Source organism: Rhinatrema bivittatum, chromosome 9, assembly GCF_901001135.1.
Source record: "Rhinatrema bivittatum chromosome 9, aRhiBiv1.1, whole genome shotgun sequence".
Lineage (NCBI taxonomy): Eukaryota > Metazoa > Chordata > Amphibia > Gymnophiona > Rhinatrematidae > Rhinatrema > Rhinatrema bivittatum.
In genome coordinates, this window is record NC_042623.1 from 167,812,412 (window position 1) to 167,834,750 (window position 22,339).

The following is a 22,339-nucleotide window of genomic DNA, read 5'->3' on the forward strand; positions in this document are numbered from 1 at the left end:
GGACTCCAATTCGCCCCTAAGGTTGTCCCTTTAACTACTGTAGTTTGTTGTGTGACCTTAAATATGCTCAGTCAGTAATAATTCAAAATCATACCCTATTTGGCAGGGATTGCAGGTACCAGTCCCAAATAAGTAGCAAGACCTTTTTATTCTTCTGCATGTCAGTTTTTTCTATGTATTTTTGAAATATACACACCTGGTACAATTGGTTCTACCATTGAGTCAACATCGTGGGTCTTCAATTAGCCAGCACTGTAAAATAGATTTTGTTTCGCGGCTAGCAGAAGAGCTTTATGGACCCATAACTTCCTATATTTGGGTCCCACCATACTTGCTTGGAAATCTTCGAACAAAAGCACATTAGTGTTAAAAGGTAACATGTCATGGGCTATGTCCTTCCAGAACTGTGCAATACATTTACACCCACATAACTGGTGCCTAAGGGTTCCTGAAACAGCTTTACATTTCAAACATACATGTATATCAGACATAGAAATTTTCATAACAAAACCTGATTTTTGTCAGAAATAGTATTGCATCAAAAACATATATTGCATTTTACAAAGTGCCATAATGCTAGTAGCAGACTGTATTTTATTAAACCGTTGTATATATGGGAATACCGCCAGATCTATGCCTAGCTCTTGTTCCCATCTCTGCCAGATATTATCATAACCAGGGCTGGTGCAAGGGGTTTAGGTGCCCTAGTGTCTAAATTGAAAATACGCAAAAGAATTCTTATGGTCTAGCTCATATTCTGTTGACAAATCTTGAAAAGCCTGTATACCTTCATTATCATCTAAAAATTGTGACACAATTCTCAATCACTTGCCATGCTATTGCTAACCTGGTGGCAGTGAAAATATAATTATCTAGTCTGTTTTCGCCGCCTTTGGTCGGTAGAAGTTTAATGCCCAATAACGCATGTTGTGGGGTTGCTACTATTGAAGTTTGTAACAATTGACCAATCCAGCGCTCCACATCTTGCCATAAGCTTTGAACCACTCGACATTCCCACCACATATGTAAATAACTACCCTCGACCCCACATCCTTTCCAGCAACTGTCTGAAAGAGTAGATTTAATTTTATGAAGGCGCACTGGACATATATGCCATCTATAAAACAGTTTTAAGGAATTCTCAACTATGGAGGCTGCAATTAGACCTTTACCCAGCCGGTAGATGATTGCCTCCCATTCCTTCTGTGAAAAGGTAGTATGAAGATCTTTTTCCCAAGCTATCATATGAGTGGGTTTCTCAAAGGTAGCATGTCCTAACATTGCATATAGCAATGATAGCAATTTTGTGGCGTGATCAGCTTTGTGACATACAGGCCGATACAGTAAAATCGCTCTCCCGGTGCGTGCACAGGCCACTCTCCTGTGCGCACGATACAGTATTTTAATTTATTTAAATTAGGCCTGACGGTAAAAAGAGGCGCTAGGGACACTACCGCGTCCCTAGCGCCTCTTTTTTGACGGAAGTGGTGGCTGTCAGCGGGTTTGACAGCCGACGCTCAATTTTGCTGGCGTCGGTTCTTGAGCCTGCTGACAGCCACGGGTTCGGAAACCGGATGCCGGCAAAATTGAGCGTCCGGTTTTCGACCCGCCAGCCGCGGGCCCATTTTACATTTTTTCTTTTTTAATTATTTTTTACGTTTTTAAACTTTTGGGACCTCCGACTTAATATCGCCATGATATTAAGTCGGAGGGTTCACAGAAAAGCAGTTTTTACTGTTTTTCTGTGCACTTTCCCAGTGCCCGGAGAAATTAGCGCCTATCTTTGGGTAGGCGCTAATTTCTGAAAGCAAAATGTGCAGCTTGGCTGCACATTTTGCTTTCTGAATCGTGCGGGAATACCTAATAGGGCCATCAACATGCATCGGGCCGATACAGTACAGTGCGCTTCGTCGGAGCGCACTGTACTGTATCGGCCCGATAGTATTTCACAGATCGACCTTGGGTTAGGTGACCTGCTATGAGCTGAGTAAGTGTGAAGTGCTTTAATTGAAGGTATGGATAGATAACCGAATCAGCCAGATCATATCTCATTTGCAGTTCTGAAAATGGGGAAATATCTTTCACCCCCCCAAATGTGTTCCCAAAGGCGAATGCCCTTAGATTCCCAAATACGAAAGGCAGTAGACTGATATCCCGGGGTGAAGTCACAATTCGCGTATAGGTAAGTATTGCGATGATATTCCCTCGTACCCAATAGGAAATGTCTCTCGCTATTCCACAGGTCTAACGGTATAATCATAGAGGGGGGTAGAAGATCCTTGGGCGATATTATCCATGTTTTCTTGAGTTGCCAAAGGAGGCTAGATAGTAGTATATTACCTAGTAATTGTTGGCAAAAAATCACCCAAGGTTTAGGTGGAGTCTTCTTATGCCAATCCACTAGTATCTTAATTTGGGCAGCCATATAGTACTTTACTAGATTTGGGACTCCCATCCTGCCCTTCAACCGTGGTTGAAACATAACCCACCGTGCTATTCTAGGTCTCTTGTTGCCCCATATATAAGACATTTTCTTCTGCCAATTCAGTAATTTGGATCTGGGAATAGCTATAGGTAGGGTTTGAAGTAGATACAAAAGCTTGGGAAGACCGTCATCTTGACCGCCGCTATCCTGCCCAGCCAGGATATACTATATTTGTTCCATTCCTCAAGATCCCTGGATATTTTCCGCCACAGGGAGTCATAATTCAACTGAAACATGTCACTAGAAGCGCTGATATAAACACCTAGGTATTTTTTAATTGTGTCTGTGCCCATTTAAATCAAAATTGCTTTTGAAGTTTGGTAGCCACTGTGGAGGGAATATTTATATTCAAAATTTCTGATTTCTCCCAATTGATGCAAAATCTTGATATGGAACTGAAATCTTCCAAGGCATATGTCAAATGTGGCAGAGAAGTCTCAGGGTCAGTAATCGTGATCAGGATGTCGTAGGCAAATAAAGACAATTTAGAGGAAAATTGACCCAAGTCAACCCCCTTTATGTTAGGATTAGTTTGTAATTTGGCAGCAAAGGGTTCCAAAAATATAGCGAATAAAAGCGGGGATAAGGGACACCCCTGCCTTGTTCCCCTCCATACTGGAAAGGTGGCAGAATAGCCTCCATTTACTTTGATACAAGCTTGGGGATTCTCGTAAAGTTGTTGGAGCCATTGTAGAAAGGAATTACCAAAGTTTAATTTGCGCAATAAAGTAAAGAGATAGGGCCAATGCACCATATCAAAGGCTTTCTCGGCATAAACCGAGAGAGCCAAGGTAGAGATGTTACGTTTTGACACCCACCATATCAAGTCTATGATTTTGTGCACATTATCACTGGCTTGCCGCCCAGGGATGAAGCCAGCCTAATCTGCGTGAATAATTTGGGCAATAAAACTAATCGTGTTGCTAGAATTTTAGCCAGTATCTTCAGGTCGATATTGATCAAAGAGATCGAGCGATAGGAACCACAAAGCGTCTGGTCTCTACCTGGTTTGGCAAGCACCGTGATTCCGGCAGTATTGCCTGAAGAGGAAAGAGAGGTCCCTTCTCGTAGTGCCTTCAAAGTACTTTTGTTGGGATAAGGTTAGTTGGTGGGCTAATGCCAAGGCATCAATAGATTCTATCCTATTTTGTAATGTATTTATTTGGGTTTTAGCTAAAGTAGATGTAGGATTATGCTTATGTTGCTTCTCAAGTGATTTTAATTGAGAGATAAGACCCTCTCTGGCTTCCTCCCTTTGTTTTTTAAGGAAAGTAGAGCGACCAATGAATTTGCCCCTCAAAACAGCTTTTAAACAGTTCCATAAGATCACCGGATTAACGTCCCCCATATTGTTGTGCTCCAAATAATCAGCTATCTCAGCTTGCATCTGAGTTATATACTGGAGTTCATCAAATAATGAGTCATTTAACCTCCAAAAGCAGAGGCCTCTATCATAATCCTGCATGTCTAGGGTAAACCATATTGGCGCGTGGTCTGACCATAGAATAGGTTCAATATCAATGTTTATGACCCTTGATGCCAAGCTATTGCTAACGAAAAACATATCTAATCTTGAATAACTCTCATTGGGATGGGAGAAGAAAATATAGTTTCTGGATTTAGGATACCTGGAGCGCCAAATATCTATAACCTCCTGAGATTTCATAAGTGTTTTCAAAGCAGTTCGAGCAACTTTAGGATCATAGCTGTGACCACTAGAGGTGTCTAGTTTGGGATTGAAAGTCAGGTTAAAGTCACCTCCTATGATCGCATGTCCTTCTGTTCTGTCTGCCATGATATGAGACAAGCTGTGATAGAAGTCTGCCTTGTGTGTGGTAGGGCCATAAACTGAGACTAAAGTATACAGCTCCCCCCCTATGGTCATTGTAATGAATAGAAATCTGCCATTAGGATCAGGATGGGCTCCTTTAAACTCGAAGTGCAAGTCCTTATTTATTAGAATGCCCACTCCTGCATACTTGGTCTGCTTTGTGGCAGACGCCCAATATTGATATGGGAATTTATCATATTTCATTAACCCTTGATATCTTTTCTTTAGATGTGTCTCTGAAGAAACACAACATCAACATGCAATCTATCTAATTCTTTAAACAGCAATTGGCGCTTTCTAGGAGTATTAAGGCCTTTTACATTTAACGAAAAAAATCTAAAAGTCGCCATCATCATAGATCCCACTGCTCCTTCCGTCATGCAGAAGACCTCCCCTTTGTATGCTCAGCAGTCTATTTAGAAAAGTATAACCTTTCAAATTATCAGGCATTTCTTCACTTAATAATAACCAGCAAACACTTATAGTGAATGACCATGCTTGTGCAGATGGATAAAGTTTGTAGAGTATGACCACCCATCCCCATACTGTGAACAACAACCTCTCCATATCAGAGACAGAATCCCCTTTCCCATACATCACCCCCCACCCACTCTGCCCTAGTACCCGAGATAGAAATCCCATATCCCAGAAAATTGATGGAGGAAGTTAGGTCACGCCTCCTATGCCCTGTTTCCGAACCTGCATATGTAACCAACGTTTGGTTGGTCTGAGCTGATTTAAACACAGAAAAAATGCTGGATCCCATGATTGAGTCGTAACCTGTAAATCATATGCAAAGAAAGCCAAAATCATCCACGGTGTGACTGCTATTGACAGCGTCCATCAGGATTAAACTCTCTTATGGCTTGTAAAGTCATGCAGGATCTGTGTGTGTAGTGGCCCCAGTAGAGTTCCTCTGAAGCCTACAGCGACCACTTGTGATCCGTTGCCACCGTGGCAGTGCTAGAGAAGCGTTGTGGTTGGTATTCCCGGCTGCGGGCACGTTAGGCGGGACCTCTATGACCATTCCTGCAAGTTTGAGGATTTCCGCGGCTTCTTCCACTGACTGCACCCGATGTGATATCCCTTGTAGCATAAAGACTAGTCTTCCCGGGAACAACCATCTGTAGTGAATATTAGAGGCCAGAAGCTGCGTAGTAATGCATCTGAAATCTTGTCTTTTCTTCAGTGTGGCTGTGGCTAAATCTGCAAAGATGGCTATCTCATGGCCTTCCCACTGCTACGTGTGTTGTTTGCATGCTATATTATATATTTGCTCTTTCTGTTTATAAGAGTGGTAACACACAACGATATCCCTTGGTTGGTTAGATAACTTGGGCCCTAGCATTCTGTGAGCCCTCTCAATTTTAACAGGGGGAGCCTCAGCGTCTAGAGTGTGTTCACCTTGTGTCAGAAAGAATTGAGAGACTTTTGTCACCGCTGCAGTGCTGTCTGAGAATTCTTCTGACTCCGGCATGCCTCTAATGCGAATGTTGCAGCGGCGGCTACGATTTTCAATATCTTCCAGCTTGTCAGAGAGATTCTGGCAGGTGGTGTGCAAGGCTTCATTTTCTTTTTGCAGAACTTGCCAGCTTTCTCCCTGAGTATTGACGCAGATCTCCGTTTCATCGAGTCGTCGGGCTGATTCCTCTCGTATTTCCGTGATTAAGATGGTCTTGTCCATTTTGTATGTTTTAATGTCCTGTCTCAGTTCTCGGAACCAGCCTCTCATTTCTCTGCGAGTGGGATACTCATCATTAAATTTGCTCGCATCCGTGCTTATCTCTCCTGTTTCTTCCCCCATTTCCTGCAGGGCCATTTTACCGCGTGAGTCCTTGGGATCTTCTCCACTCTTCGCATAAGAAAATTTGCGTAAATCCACTAATTTTTTCTTTGCCGCCGCCGCCATCAGTGTCCAATATCAATAAGCTGCCAGATAATAGTAACTGCAGGTCCAGTTGCAGCCCAAAAGATTAGATTTTGTCTGGTCAAAACGGAGAGCATAGGTTTAGGCTGCTCTCATGAGGAATGATGTCACTTCCTCCCTCTCAATCCCTTTTTTGTCCAAATAGCAAATACTCGATTCTGCATTCCGGGTAAGAAATTTGTATTTCCTATCACAGGTAGGAATTGAGATATTGCACTTTTTGAGTTTAGTGAACACAGGTACTTAAAGGTTCGAATCAATGGAATTACTAAAGGGTTTATCCTATAATTTACAGGGAGAATCACTGGGAAATGCAAAATATACCCTGGGGACAAGGAATGCAGAAAGGCTTTTTCAATCTCTATGGGTGTATAAAAAGAAGTTTCCAATAACCAGTCAGTGATATAGCGTAAGTTACATAGTAACATAGTAATGACGGCAGAAGAAGACCAAATGGTTCATACAGCTGCCCAGCAAGCCTCCCACAGCAGTAAATGCCACGCCGTGCAAGGTACCCCCATGTTTCTGTTAAGGGTAAGTTACATGTAATATATAATCTCAAGTCACCTAGTTCCATGCCTCCCCCACCCCCCCCTCCTATTTTCCCATTTATTTAGCCAGGGTTATTCATGGTTTTCCATTTTCCCAGAAAAAACATCTTAGGATCTTTTCCAGCCTGGCCAGATCCTTCCTCAACATACAACCGTTTAGGAAAGATTATCATCTGAAATAGATTTACCCTTCCTACTAAGGACAGTAAGAGATTCTTCCAATTTTTTATTAAATGTTTAGTGGAGCTAATCAATTTTTCCAAATTGACCTCATATATTTGCGTTGGATCTGTATGCATTACTATTTCCAGATAGACAAATGAATCTTTCATCCAATGCATTGTAAACTTTCCTTCTCATTGCAGCCTTACTTTCTCTGGCTTAGGCAATGCCTCAGACTTGTTAAAATTTAAATTTAAACCAGCTATTTGGCCATGTGTCGAGAACTCCTTCATTAAAGCTCATATGGGCCAATACAGTAAAAACACGGGAGAGCGGGCGAGCACCCACTCTCCCAGCGCGCGCACAGGCCACTCTCCTGTGCGCGCGATTCAGTATTTTAATTTATTAAAATTAGGCCCTGCGGTAAAAAGAGGCGCTAGGGACACTAGCGCGTCCCTAGCTCCTCTTTTGTGACAGGATCGGTGGCTGTCAGCGGGTTTGACAGCCGACGCTCAATTTTGCCGGTGTTGGTTCTCGAACCCGCTGACAGCCATGGGTTCGAAATGGGCCGGCAAAATTGAGCGTCCGGTTTTTGACCCGCGAGCCGCAGGCCTATTTCAAATTTTTTTTTCTATTTTTTTTTACTTTTTTTAACTTTCGGAACCTCCGACTTAATATCGCCATGATATTAAGTCGGAGGGTGCACAGAAAAGTAGTTTTTACTGCTTTTCTGTGCACTTTCCCGGTGCCGGCAGAAACTAGCGCCTATCTTTGGGTAGGCGCTAATTTCTGAAAGCAAAATGTGCGGCTTGGCTGCACATTTTGCTTTCTGAATCGCGTGGGAATACCTAATAGGGCCATCAACATGCATTTGCATGTTGCGGGTGCTATTAGGTTCGGGGGGTGGACGCGCATTTTGGACTCGCTATTACTCCTTACTGAATAAGGGGTAAAGCTAGCGCGTCTAAAATGCGCGTCCAATAGCGGGTTAATAGTGCGCTCCGCTGGAGCGCACTGTACTGTATCAGCCTGATAGAGAGGTTGCCGAGTCTGCTATATGCACAAGAATATCGTCTGCGAAGACTGCCAGTTTAAGAGTTCAAAGCCGATACCCCCATAGGGATTCCTTTTATACTAATATTCCCCTGAATTTTCACTAGTAAAGGCTCTAATGCCAAAATGAAAAGCAACGGGGATAGAGGGCACCCTTGCCTGGTCCCATGTCCCAGCTGGAAATTCTCAGAATTCACTAACATATGCACTACTGGGTCATGATACAATGACTGTACTGCCTTGACAAACTATCCCTCTCTCCCAAAGTCCTGTAATGTTTCAAACATAAAGTCCCTTTCAAACCTATCAAATGCCTTTCTAGCGTCCAGGCTTAGTAATAGTGATGGGATTTGATGCCATTTACTGCATTCCAAAGAGGCTATTATTCTCCGCACATTTATCACAAATGGCAATCCTTTACAAAACCTACTTGGTCATCTCCTATCAGCGTTGGCAAAATCTTTGCAAGTCAAATCACCACAAGTTTTGCTAATCATTTTATATCAAAATTTAAGAGAGAGATGGACTGATAGGAAGCAGGAAGCGTGGGGACCCTTCCAGCTTTTGGCAGGACTGTGATGATCACTGTATTAACTGCTAAGGACAAGGCTCCAGTGTCTCAAATTGTGGCCAATGGAGTTAAATCAGAAGCAGTCCATATTAAACGGGGAGTCTGGTAGGGATGCCTACTTTCCCCACTACTTTATATCTTGGCCATTGACCCACTACTCCGAAAAATTGCCCAAATGCCTGAAATCACAGGATTTGGGGAAGGCCCGCATGAGTTCAAAATTGCGGCCTTTGCAGTTGATATCCATATTTTCCTCACGTCTCCTCAAAAATCTCTAGGCCCCCTCCTTTCTATACAAGCTGAATATGGCCAATTCGCGGGCCTACGAATCAATCAAGACAAGTCAGAGACCTTAGATGTGGGAGGTAGAGTGAAAGGAGCCTGGCAGGGTACCTTCCCTCTAAAATGGGTGGACACCACAATGAAATATCTAGGTATTAAAATCCCAAACACATTGACGGATCTTTATAAGGTTAACGTAGGCCCCTTGATGTAGTCCACAGCTCAGCTATTAAAAAAATGGCAGGGTTTACCATTATCTATCTCTGGTAGGATCCACTTTTCAAAATGATGATCTTACCAAGGTGGCTGTACGTGCTACAAATGACACCGTTGTGGCTCACCAACAGAGACTGCAGAAAAGTGGGTATTTTACTCCGTAACTTTATCTGGTCTGGAAGGAGGGCGTGCATAGCACTTCAGGTTTTGATGCAACTGGGAGCCAAGGGGGACTGAACTGTCCAAATATGCGTATCTATAACCTGGCATGTCTGTTGAGACATATTTATTTATTTATTTAGTTCTTTTCTATACCGACGTTCATGACAAAGTCCTATCACACCCCATACTCAGCCTTGAAAGCTTGGATGGGAAACACCTCACTTAACTTTCTACTACAGGCTCCCAAAGAGACTTTGACACCTGCAGTGGCTTCTCAGCCTTTAATACAAGCCTGCCGTAAGGCATGGGCCTCCCTTTGCACCCAACCATGCTTAACATCGAAGCTGTCGTCGTTCTTAAGCATATGTGACCACCAAATCTTCTTCCCAGCTCTCTCTCACTCCTTGTTTCACAAATGGAGGGACAAGGGGTTGGTATGGGTCTATCAATGTTTCTCGAGGAACACTGGACGCTTACTCACTTTTCCGGAGCTGAAACAAATGCATATGCTACCAGTTTCAGATTACTTCCCATACTTACAAATAAGACACTTCTTACAGAAACACGAAAAGAAGTTGACCCAATCTCTATCATTCTGGGCCCTATACAATATAGTGAAGACCCCTACCTCACAAAAACCCACCATTGCTGCATATCGAAGAATTCTGCAGTCTTCATTGGAACATGACGTGATAACAGACCTTTTCACCACTTGGGCAGAGCTTACACCATCCTGACAGACCTTTTCCCATTGTTTCCAAGACATCCCAGAATGGTCGAAAAGTGTGTTCTATTGGGAATTATAGTTTAAATTTCTAAGACAATTTTACATGACACCTGATTAAAGCATTTAAAGCACATGTGATTGACTCCCCGATTTGTGCTAAATGCCGGATTACCAATGGCTCCTTCCCCCATAGCTTTTGGGCATGCACTAAGATTCAGGCAATGTGGTGGCAGATCATCCAGATGTGTAGCCACATGTTAGCGGTTGTGTTGCCAGACCCTATGTTGTAGCTATTTGGGATCCCTCCCCTCCACATGACAGGAGTAGATGCATATGGTCTAAAATTCATTCAGAAGGTCAGTTTGGTGGGGAAGAAAGCGATTCTCGTCTGTTGGGTAAATGGGGAAGTGCCACACTGGGATCATTGGTTCAGACTACTGATAAAGCTATATTCCTTAGAATAACTGAGTGCCCAAATAACCACTGTTAAGCTTAGAACCGAATTTGGAAAAATATGGAAACCTCTGGATGACTATCTCAAGCCCACGACTCAACCAATAGGGGTATAGGTTTAAGAAGGGGCTGACACATGGGAGGGGGGGAACAGGGGTGGGTATAGAAGGGGGTATGGGGGGTGGACCACTGTATTGATTATGCTAAAGACTTAATATTGAATATGCTTACACGGTTTGGATGACAGATATTACATAAGTCTCTAAAGTTAGATATAACACAAAGATGTCCTGTATATATTGTAATGATACAGACGAAGTATTGATGGTTTATTTCTCTGTTTGTAACGTTTAATGTTTGAAAAACCAATAAACATATAATAAAAAAAAAATAACAGCTAAGGGAAAATGCCCCAAATCAGTTAAATGAGTGTAGAGACCTTGTGAGCCAATATTTTATAAAATTCAGCTGAGAAATCCATCTGGCCCACATGCCTTTAATAATTTAGCATCTAGGATTCACCTTTGAACCTCCTGCAGCTGCAAGGACTGATTTAACTTCGCTAACCGTTCCGCTATATTTTTTGGGAGATCTATAGCCTGTAGATAACGGCTGATATTTAGTATAGTTCCTGGTGTCGCGGTGTATAATACCTAATAATAATCTTTAAATACTGCAAAAATATCTCCACAGGAGTTCACTAAGGCTCCTGAGCTGTTCTTCATCAGGGTTATAAATTTTGGGCGTACCCAGTTTTTTCGTCAAGTTAGTAAGGGATCTACCCACCTTATTATCGTGTTGATAAAATTTGCACTTATAATACATTGTTCCCTTTTTTGCTCATTGATGAAGCAAGGTATTTAGGGCAGTCTATGTTGAAAGGATTACATCTTTATTCTCTTGACTAGTGAGCCACTTGTAATGTGTTTTGTCTACTCACAATTGCTTCTCTAAAATCAAAACAGCCAAGAAAATTGCCTTTCTCCTCGCCCCCAAATATGAAATTATATCCCTCCCTGAAGCACCGCCTTAGCAGTTTCCCAAAATAAAATCCTGATGATAAACATTATGAGCTAAAAGATATCCCAGCTGTTCTCCAAATATTCTCAGAATCCCAGATCTCTGTATAAATATCTCGGAAATCTCCATGAATAGTCCGCCCCCTACTGACGATATCCCTTCATATCCACCCACATTGGTACATGATCTGAGATGACCAATGGTCCTATTTTAGCCTCTGATACTTTAAAAAAAAAAAAAAAAAGCCTCTCTGAGGATTAAAATATAATCTATACAAGCCGTTAAGCCCGTTAAAACGGGCTACATCCCTCTGTCTCTCACCTCCCCCTCATTCTCTCTCCCCTCACTCTCCCCCACCCACTCCTCTCCACCCTCCCTCTCCTCTCACTCAGTCCCTCCCTCCCTCTCTCCCCCCTCTCCCTCCCTCCCACTCACTCAGTCCCCCCTCTCCCTCCCTCCCACTCACTCAGTCCCTCCCTCCCTCCCACTCAGTCCCTCCCTTCACCCGCCTCCATTTCCTTCCGACGCCGTACTCGCGACTCCTCGCAGCCCACACCCACCTCCATTTCCTCCCGGCGCCGTAAGCGCGACTTCCCGCAACCCTCACCCGGTCCATTAACTCCTCCCGCTCCTGCCGGCAGATCTCGGGGGGGGGGGGGGGTCACTCCCGCGCGCGCGGCAGTGACCCCCCCCCGAGATCTGCCGGCAGATCTGGGGAGGAGAAGGAGCGGCCCCGCGCGCGCGCGGCGCCGCTGCTTCTCCTCCCGCTCCTGCGGCCCCACCGCCATTTTTTTTTTCTGACCGACGTCCTTGCCCGCACATGCGCAGTAGAGCTGCGCTCTACTGCGCATTTGCGGGCCGTCGGTCACAGGCCATTTATAAGGTAGATAGGATTGTATGTTATGTACCTTTGATGCATGTGTGTAATCCCTTTCTATAGGATGGAGAGCCCTCCAACAACCACTAAGTCTAAGTTACTACACAGATAATCAATCCTCTTGTCCCAGGAAAGTGCACCCCTGGGCAAAACAGTAGATCGATCCAATTGATGATCATGGACACAGTTCGTCTCCACTTAATATCACAGTGACATTTGTGTATGAAAACAGTAACTTAACTAATTTTACAAAAAATTGATATTCATAATTATTGGGGGGGGGGGGGGGGGGAGGGTGTTAAACATTGCAAAATCTACCGGGTGTCTGAATAGGAGCCCCTCTATCACCAAGTACCTCCTTTCAGAATCTGCAATCACTTTAGTGTCTTGAAATGGAACATTTTTCCCCATGAGAATTGCAACTCCTGCTTTGCGGGTTCATGATTGGGATGAAATTACCTTCCCCTTGCATTGTTGTTGCAATTTCTGGTATTCTGGTTTTCTATCTCATCCATGTGTATCTTTTGTATCATATCGACATGCACTCTCCACCTTTGCAAAGCCTGTAATTCCTTATAACCTGTTGATTACCAAGCCCGGTCCAGTAACAATCCAGGTCACACATGTAACTTTAGAAATGCTCATTCAATTACCTGAGAGTGGGAGACAATGTTAGCATTAATATTTATTACAGTAACAGTTAAGACTCTCCAGCCTAGGCTCTACCTTCTTGGCATATCCATCTTATCCTATAGCCTGGAAAATCCTCCAAACCCCACACCCCACTCTCCATATATCCATTCTTCCTCCCCCCTCCCCAACTCTCCCTCTCCCTTCCTCAAATTTTACCCACACTCTGATAAGATCCAAACGTATAGCTAACTCAAACACGAGCTTCAAGAACGTGTACTATGTGTTAGGGCTCCACTCCCCCATAAGACCAGAATCATCTTCAGCAATAGAAATGAAACATTTCCACGCTCAAAGTTCCAAATAACTGATGCAACATCACCTAGAGCAATTGGTTTGTTGCAGGATCTATCTTGATCAGCAGTAGAGAAAAAAGGAGTACAAACAGGACTGTGCTCCACACAGCTGCTTCACTGTCAGTGCCATGTTGTTTGCTACTTTGGGCCTCTTGACAACCACTGTCCGCTTTAAGAGTTTGCCACTGTCTCCAAATGCGACTCTGGAGTGGTAGGCAAAAATTGCACAAAAGCCTGCGCCTCAGATACTGAATCAGAAAGGTGAACAATGTTATGGGTTACCTTTAACCTAGCAGAAAACTGAAGAACAAATCTTATTTGCCTTTCCATCAGTTTCAAGCAAACTGGAATAAAAGCCTTCCAGCGCATCGACACTGCTGCCGAGTAATTGGGAAAATTTAGCACAGTATGCCCATCATATTTCAGGTTCCTCCCCAGTCGATATTTTCTCAGTATTTATTATTTTTGACGAAAATTTAGGAATTTTCCTATAACTGGTCGGGGTCTGCCTTGAGAGGAACCACATGCTTCCAGCCAGTGTGCATGGTCGATAGTCAGGATACCATAGGATCCCGATAGTCCCAGTGTCTACGGCAGCCAAAACTCTAATTTAACCAGCAACTCCCATTCTCCAATTGCTTCCGGCAACCCAATAAACCAAAGATTGCTCCTCCTGGAGCGGTTTTCAAGGACTTCAAGTTTTAGCTCGTTCTTAGCCGCTACTGATTTCACTGCCGCCATCTCGAGCTCCAGAATTTCCCACTCACTCATCAACTCTCATTAAATGAGTTTCTATCTCTGAAAGGTGTTTTGTGTTCTCAGATAATATCTGCAAGTCATCAAGATGTGAATGTATTTTCTCCAGTTTCTCTTCCAGCACACCTATTATGGTAGTGGCTACATCTCCTGACTTTTCCATCCCCAAACCTGGCGAGGAAGGATTATTGGCACCGCCAGTCATCTTACTCACCGCCACTTTGCTCTTTTCCTTTCTGATTGTTTTCATGGCCATCCTCAGGTTCATCTGTACTCACACCAACTAATACTTGAGGCTCTGTAAGTTCTTTTTCGAATGGTGGTACCGAAAGGTCGCCGATCACTTTAAATAGTAAAGATTGTAAACAATTGAAGGAGTAGGGCCTCGGAGCAAGCAAGGAGCACGTCCTCACCCTCGCATCAGATCATGTGACCTCCTCTAAAGCTCTCATATTCGCTTTCAGTAGTTTCTTCTCCAGTCTTAAGAGCCCTAATCTGTTAAGCCTTTCTTCATCTTAAGAGAACCATTCCATATCTTTTTCCAGTTTTGTTGCTCTTCTCTGTCCCTTTCCTAATTCTATCTCTTTTTTGAGACCAGAACTGCACACAAAATTCAAGATTTGATCACACCATCTATTTATCCAAAGGTATTATAATCTCAGTTCTATTCTGAATAATTCCTAGCATTTCTATTTTCTTTTTTGACAGCTGCTGCACACTGAGCTGAAGATTTCAATGTATTCTTCACAGTGACCCAAGGATCCTTTTCCTCAGTGGTAATGCCTAATGTAGAACCCAGCATTGTGTACTTGTAGTTGGGATTTTTTTCCCCTCTATGTGCATCAATCACTTTGCACTTGTCCACATTTAATTTCATATCCATTTAGATGCCCAGTTTCTCAGTCTTACAAGACTGTAATTTTCCTCACACTATCTTTGTATTTTAACTTCTTTGAATAATGTTGTGTCATTTGCAAATCTGATCACCTCACTTATTGGTCCCTTTGCCAGATCATTCCTTAATATGTTAATGAACACTGGCCCCAATATAGATCCCTGGGGCACTCCATCATTTACCTCTCTTCATTGGGAAAACTGAACATTTATTTGTACTCCATTTCTTATCATTTAATCAGTTACCCAATCCACAGCAGGACACTGCTTCCTATCCGATACCTTTTTAATTTCCTGAGGAGTCTCATAATCCAAATACACTATTTCAATCAGTTCACCCTTATCCACATGCTTATTTTCGCATTAAAGAATTGTAATAGAATAATAAGGCATGATATCCCTTTGCTAAATCCATTCTGGTTCCGCCCCATTAAGCCATGTCTATCCATATGTTCAGTATTATTGTTCTAAACAATACTTTCCACCATGTTGTCTGGCATCAATGTCAGGCTCTCTGATCTGTACGTAGTCCCCCCTCCAACATTCTCATTGTAAACAGGGCTGCGGGTGCCGGTTCATTCTTGAGCGGTGGGGGAAAATTCACGGCTAGGGTTTACGCACCTGGACTCTGAGAAGGCGTTCCCCACACTCTGGATGGTGTTCCAGCTTAAAGCTTTGCTTAAAAAAACAAACCTCTTCAACTGACATTCTGGCAAACAATGCATTTACTTGGAGCTGAATCGGCGGCTTCCACTTACACAGTCACGTTACCAAGTAATTGGATCTCCTGTAGCTCTTTAACAACTCCTTGATACAGGAACAGCCTAATGGTCAGGGCAGCAGGCTGGAAGCCAGGGTTCAAATCCTGCCTCTCCCACAGATGTACCTTATAACCTCAGGCAAACTACTCCACTCTCCATTGTCTCAGGTACAACTTAGATCATAAGTCCTCTTCAACAGGAAATAACTACATTCCCTGAATCATAACTCACCTTGAGCTTAGAATTAGAAAAGGTGAGTAATTGAATCTAAAATTCAAATTTGTTGCTGTACAGAACAATCTCCTGCCGTTTTCTTTAAGCTTGAGTACCGTGTGGGTACTGACTCCTCTTCTCCTTAATGGTGTAGCACCTTTTTGGCACTGTGCTACACTAACTGGAAGCATAAGCATGAAGACTCCTTCAAACTCGATGAAACAAAGCAGGCAATCATGTGGTTTCCAGATCGCTTTCTGGCAAACTAGTAATAGAATTCATGCATGAAGAAAAGAAGAAAAATATAAGGATGGAAAGATTCAGATTTGATTCCCTGTCTTTGGCTCTCCAAAAATAGGATGTACAGCAGACCCCTGCACTGGATCTGTAATTACTTTCCTGCACACAACTGTTGCTGCTGCCTGAGATTGCACCCTCTCCTCACTCTTTCCACCTTGAAAACTCTAGGGCAGTGGTTCCCAAACCTGTCCTGGAGGACCCCCAGCCAGTCCGGTTTTCAGGATATCTACAATGAATATGCATGAGATAAATTTGCATGCACTGCCTCCACTGCATGCATATGGTTAAGGGCCACTGCTGGTGTCTCTTGTTGCTGCGAGGTGCTGAGAGCAGAGCTCAAGGGCTGGGCTGCGAGTACTTTTACATGAACTACAAAGAGGTGTTCCAGCGGGCGGAGTGGGGTGGGAAAACCATTTATGAGCATAGTTTTGCTTTCAGAGGATCATGTATAAGTATGCTAAAAGGCACCCGTCCCAGTACACATCCCACTCATTTAAATAACTAGCATGCACTTAATCTGTTTTTGAGCCATAGGGCAGCAGCAGCAGCAAACGTTCTGGAGCACCACCATCTTAAGCAGTCACTCGCCCTTCTCCCATGATAACAATACTGCAGGTTTATCATATTTGGGATGGTCAGCTATGTTAACCTTCTAGGATCCTGGACTGGGTCCTTTGGTTCTGTAGGGTTCCCAGATGCATTCTGGGAAACGAGGGGGGTTTTACTCTGTGTGCCAGTGGTAGTGCGGATGCTCTCACCCTCTTTCTTTTAGGTGTACAGGGCAGGAGGCATCCCTGCAAGCAACGGTGAAGGAAAGCAATGCTGAGAAAGAAGGGTCCGTCTGAGGACAGCAGTGTCCTGATCGAAGAGCACCGTGACAAGAGCAATGGCTATGGGAGTCTGGAAGCGGACAGTAATGCGGACCAATTCGAGGTATGCCTTGCACTGCGGCACCAGCATGGGAGTGAGGCAGGGAGGGGCAGACACTAACACTCATGTACATTTTATATGTATGCATAGCCCTGTTATGATTTATTTATGATACATACTGTCTATTATTTGTTTCTGTCACAGGTGGTAGTTGAATTTTGCAGTAAAATATTAGGAAACTCACCATTGCTAGAGTTTATTAAGGTTGTGACTTGAGGATTGCCACGATTTCCAAACGTTTGAGGATTTAGTTTTGGTGGCTTTGTTTAAACTGCTAAAAAATTTGGAAAAATGCAGGAGTAAAGGGAAAACGATAATTTGGGTTGTGAAAGAGCTCCACCACCAAGGGTCTTTGGCTCTCAGTGGGAAGGTGTAATGCGGAGGATCCCTCAGAAATCTGTGTCGGGGGGAGCTGTACTGGAGGAGAGCCGCGATGAAAGAACGAGAGCGTGGTAAGAGCCGCACGGCAGAGAGGGACGCCGCGACGGAGGAACGGAGACTAGACCCCGCCTACCTGTGACGTCATCAACGCGCTGCTGCCCCCTACTTAAACCGAGGACAGCGGCGGAGGAGTGGGAGCTGTACTGGAGGAGAGCCGCGCTGAAAGAACGAGAGCGTGGTAAGAGCCGCACGGCAGAGAGGGACGCCGCAACGGAGGAACGGAGACCGGACCCCGCCTACCTGTGACGTCATCAATGCGCTGCTGCCCCCTATTTAAACCGAGGACAGCGGCGGAGGAGCGGGAGCTGTACTGGAGGAGAGCCGCGCTGAAAGAACGAGAGCGTGGTAAGAGCCGCACGGCAGAGAGGGACGCCGCGATGGAGGAACGGAGACCAGACCCCGCCTACCTGTGACGTCATCAACGCGCTGCTGCCCCCTACTTAAACCGAGGACAGCGGCGGAGGAGTGGGAGCTGTACTGGAGGAGAGCCGCGCTGAAAGAACGAGAGCGTGGTAAGAGCCGCATGGCAGAGAGGGATGCCGCGACGGAGGAACGGAGACCAGACCCCGCCTACCTGTGATGTCATCAACGCGCTGCTGCCCCCTATTTAAACCGAGGACAGCGGCGGAGGAGCGGGAGCTGTACTGGAGGAGAGCCGCGCTGAAAGAACGAGAGCGTGGTAAGAGCCGCACGGCAGAGAGGGACGCCGCGATGGAGGAACGGAGACCAGACCCCGCCTACCTGTGACGTCATCAACGCGCTGCTGCCCCCTATTTAAACCGAGGACAGCGGCGCACCGAAGCCACGCACCACAAGGGCGCACCCCTGGGCGAGTTTTTTTCTTTTAGTTTTGACATTTCCTGTGTTTGAAATTTGGATGGGAAAGAAGAGAAAAGTCAGGATGGCGATATCCACACCAACGAGAAGAGATGTTACAGGCCCGATGGATCAACACTTCATCCGGGAGGGTAAGTCAGAACACCAGAGAAGTCATTCCGGACATCTCCTTTTCCTCGGGGGCCTCCGATAGTCCCACCATTGACCAGTCCCCTAATGTATCCTCTGGAAATAGTGAGGTCAGCAGAGATTCTGACCCCAAGATAGTGGCCATAACATCGCCTGAATCCAGAGTTCGAATACTAGGATCACAGGAGGGGACTTCTACTAATAATGAGTTGGGAAATATGTTACCTTGTGAATTAAATGATGAAGTAGTCCCTCCAGATAACATCACCCTGGTAGATGTGTGGAGGGTGGTCTCCAAAATGGAAAGGATGCTATCCCTTTCCATGAGTCAGTCCACCAATTTGGCAGTGGAAACTAAGAAAAGCTTGGAAGATCACAATAAAAGAATTGTTCATTTGGAGACTGTGACTGAGTCAAATATCTTACAGGTTGCTACATTACAAGCCACCAGCGCAGCATCTATAAAGGAGTCTTTAATTATCTATAAGAAGTTAAAGGGTTATGAAAATATTCTTAGGAGGAATAACTTGAGGTTTTTGAATTTCCCATGTATTAGATTATTATCTGCCCAAGAACTTTTTAGCAAATATGTAAGGGAAATTCTGGGTATAACAAAGGAATTAACTATTTCAAAGATGTATTATTTACCTATAAAAAGAAAGGGATATATCGACCCCTGAAGGGGGAATCGATATTTTAGTGCCAGCTAGTCCTAATCTAACAGATTTTCTTGAATCATCTATTGATGATATCCAAACAAAGAGCTACCTTGTTAGTAACTTTTGGTTTGGAAAATGAGAAAAACCTTGTCCTCCAGAAATATTTTAGAAATAAAGAAATCTCATTTTGCGGTCAGAAAATTCAAGTATTTCCGGACGTTTCCAAAGACACTCAAATGAGGCGGAAACAGTTTTTGAATTTGAGACAGAGAGTGGTAGCCCTAGGGGCCACCTTTTATCTCAAATTCCCGTGTAAGTGTTTAATCACTTTTCAAAAAAATAAATTTGTGTTTCTGGAACCACCTCATTTGGAATCTTTTCTTGTAGATAAGGGTGGATAGATATGGTAGACCCCCCCCCCCCCCCCAATAATGGGGATAAATGGTATAATAATAGGCAATCTCCTAATAAATTCATGTTATGATATATTTTCCTTTGTATTTCTTCTTTAAGCTCCCCATTAAGTGGGCTGGTTATTGTATCCACATGATATAAAGTGTGTAAAGTATATTCTTTTTAAAGTTTTGATGATGTGAATCAATATTTTCTTTTTTCTTTTTTGCATTGTAAAATGTTGAAGAAAATTTAATAAACTATAAATAAAAAAAAAAAAGAAATCTGTGTCGGGCTCAGGATTGTCCAACCTGTGAACCAGTGACCTGGAGGAGGATATAGAGAGAACAGGGCGACAGAGTTGGCAGATGGCATTATGAGTAATGGGACAGGGTGTCCGCTCCATAACATCAGCAGCTGATTAGATTTCTGACCTGGATAAATGCTTTCTGCAGTCTAATCTAGCAATCAGACAACTTTAGTTATACAGAGATGTCATGGGCCAGTTAGCAGGGAAGTTTTGAAAAGCCTTATAAATTAAAAAAAATATGAATCAATAAATCTAAACAAATTACAGGGTAGATGTCATAAGAACATAAGAAAATGCCATACTGAGTCAGACCAAGGGTCCATAAAGCCCAGCAACCTGTTTCCAACAGTGGCCAATCCAGGCCATAAGAACCTGGCAAATACCCAAAAACTAAGTCTATTCCATGTTACCATTGCTAATGGCAGTGGCTATTCTCTAAGTGAACTTAATAGCAGGTAATGGACTTCTCCTCCAAGAACTTATCCAATCCTTTTTTAAACACAGCTATACTAACTGCTCTAACCACATCCTCTGGCAACAAATTCCAGAGTTCAATTGTGCGTTGAGTAAAAAAGAACTTTCTCCGATTAGTTTTAAATGTGCCCCATGCTAACTTCATGGAGTGCCCCCTAAGAACATAAGAACATGCCATACTGGGTCAGACCAAGGGTCCATCAAGCCCAGCATCCTGTTTCCAAAAGTGGCCAATCCAGGCCATAAGAACCTGGCAAGTACCCAAAAACTAAGTCTATTCCATGTTACCATTGCTAGTAATAGCGGTGGTTATTATCTAAGTCAACTTAATTAATAGCAGGTAATGGACTTCTCCTCCAAGAACTTATCCAATCCTTTTTTAAACCCAGCTATACTAACTGCACTAACCACATCTTCTGGCACCAAATTCCAGAGTTCAATTGTGCGTTGAGTGGAAAAGAACTTTCTCCGATTAGTTTTAAATATGCCACATGCTAACTTCATGGAGTGCCCCCTAGTCTTTCTATTATCCGAAAGAGTAAAAAAACAATTCACAACTACTCGTTCTAGACCTCTCATGATTTTAAACACCTCTATCATATCCCCCTCAGCCGTCTCTTCTCCAAGCTGAAAAGTCCTAACCTCTTTAGTCTTTCCTCATAGGGGAGCTGTTCCATTCCCCTTATCATTTTGGTAGCCCTTCTCTGTACCTTCTCCATCGCAATTATATCGTTTTTGAGATGTGGCGACCAGAATTGTACACAGTATTCAAGGTGCGGTCTCACCATGGAGCAATACAGAGGCATTATGACATTTTCCGTTTTATTCACCATTCCCTTTCTAATAATTCCCAACATTCTGTTTGCTTTTTTGACTGCCGCAGCACACTGAACCGACGATTTCAATGTGTTATCCACTATGACGCCTAGATCTCTTTCTTGGGTTGTAGCACCTAATATGGAACCCAACATTGTGTAATTATAGCATGGGTTATTTTTCCCTATATGCATCACCTTGCACTTATCCACATTACATTTCATCTGCCATTTGGATGCCCAATTTTCCAGCCTCACAAGGTCTTCCTGCAATTTATCACAATCTGCTTGTGATTTAACTACTCTGAACAATTTTGTGTCATCTGCAAATTTGAGTATCTCACTCGTCGTATTTCTTTCCAGATCATTTATAAATAAATTGAAAAGTAAGGGTCACAATACAGATCCCTGAGGCACTCCACTGTCCACTCCCTTCCACTGAGAAAATTGTCCATTTAATCCTACTCTCTGTTTCCTGTCTTTTAGCCAGTTTGCAATCCACGAAAGGACATCGCCACCTATCCCATGACTTTTTACTTTTCCTAGAAGCCTCTCATGAGGAACTTTGTCAAACGCCTTCTGAAAATCCAAGTATACTACATCTACCGGTTCACCTTTATCCATGTGTTTATTAACTCCTTCAAAAAAGTGAAGCAGATTTGTGAGGCAAGACTTGTCCTGGGTAAAGCCATGCTGACTTTGTTCCATTAAACCATGTCTTTCTATATGTTCTGTGATTTTGATGTTTAGAACACTTTCCACTATTTTTCCTGGCACTGAAGTCAGGCTAACCGGTCTGTAGTTTCCCGGATCGCCCCTGGAGCCCTTTTTTAAATATTGGGGTTACATTTGCTATCCTCCAGTCTTCAGGTACAATGGATGATTTTAATGATAGGTTACAAATTTTTACTAATAGGTCTGAAATTTCATTTTTTAGTTCCTTCAGAACTCTGGGGTGTACTGTATACCATCTGATCCAGGTGATTTACTACTCTTCAGTTTGTCAATCAGGCCTACCACATCTTCTAGGTTCACCGTGATTTGATTCAATCCATCTGAATCATTACCCATGAAAACCTTCTCCATTACGGGTACCACCCCAACATCCTCTTCAGTAAACACCA

At 43.5% G+C, this 22,339-nt stretch overlaps 1 protein-coding gene across 4 annotated transcripts in view; it reads left to right on the top strand.

Moving 5' to 3' along the window:
- Positions 1–22,339, top strand: part of ANO7 (anoctamin 7) — a 190,254-nt gene that overhangs the window by 16,791 nt on the left and 151,124 nt on the right. For 2 of the 4 annotated variants that reach the window (XM_029617122.1, XM_029617126.1), the window contains exon 2: positions 17,000–17,160. In XM_029617122.1, coding sequence (XP_029472982.1) covers positions 17,047–17,160 — 114 coding nt within the window. In that variant the 5' untranslated portion in view covers positions 17,000–17,046. Of the gene's footprint in view, positions 1–15,762; positions 15,882–15,942; positions 15,968–16,999; positions 17,161–22,339 lie in introns of those variants that run through there. The other 2 variants (XM_029617125.1, XM_029617124.1) reach the window with 2 other exon arrangements.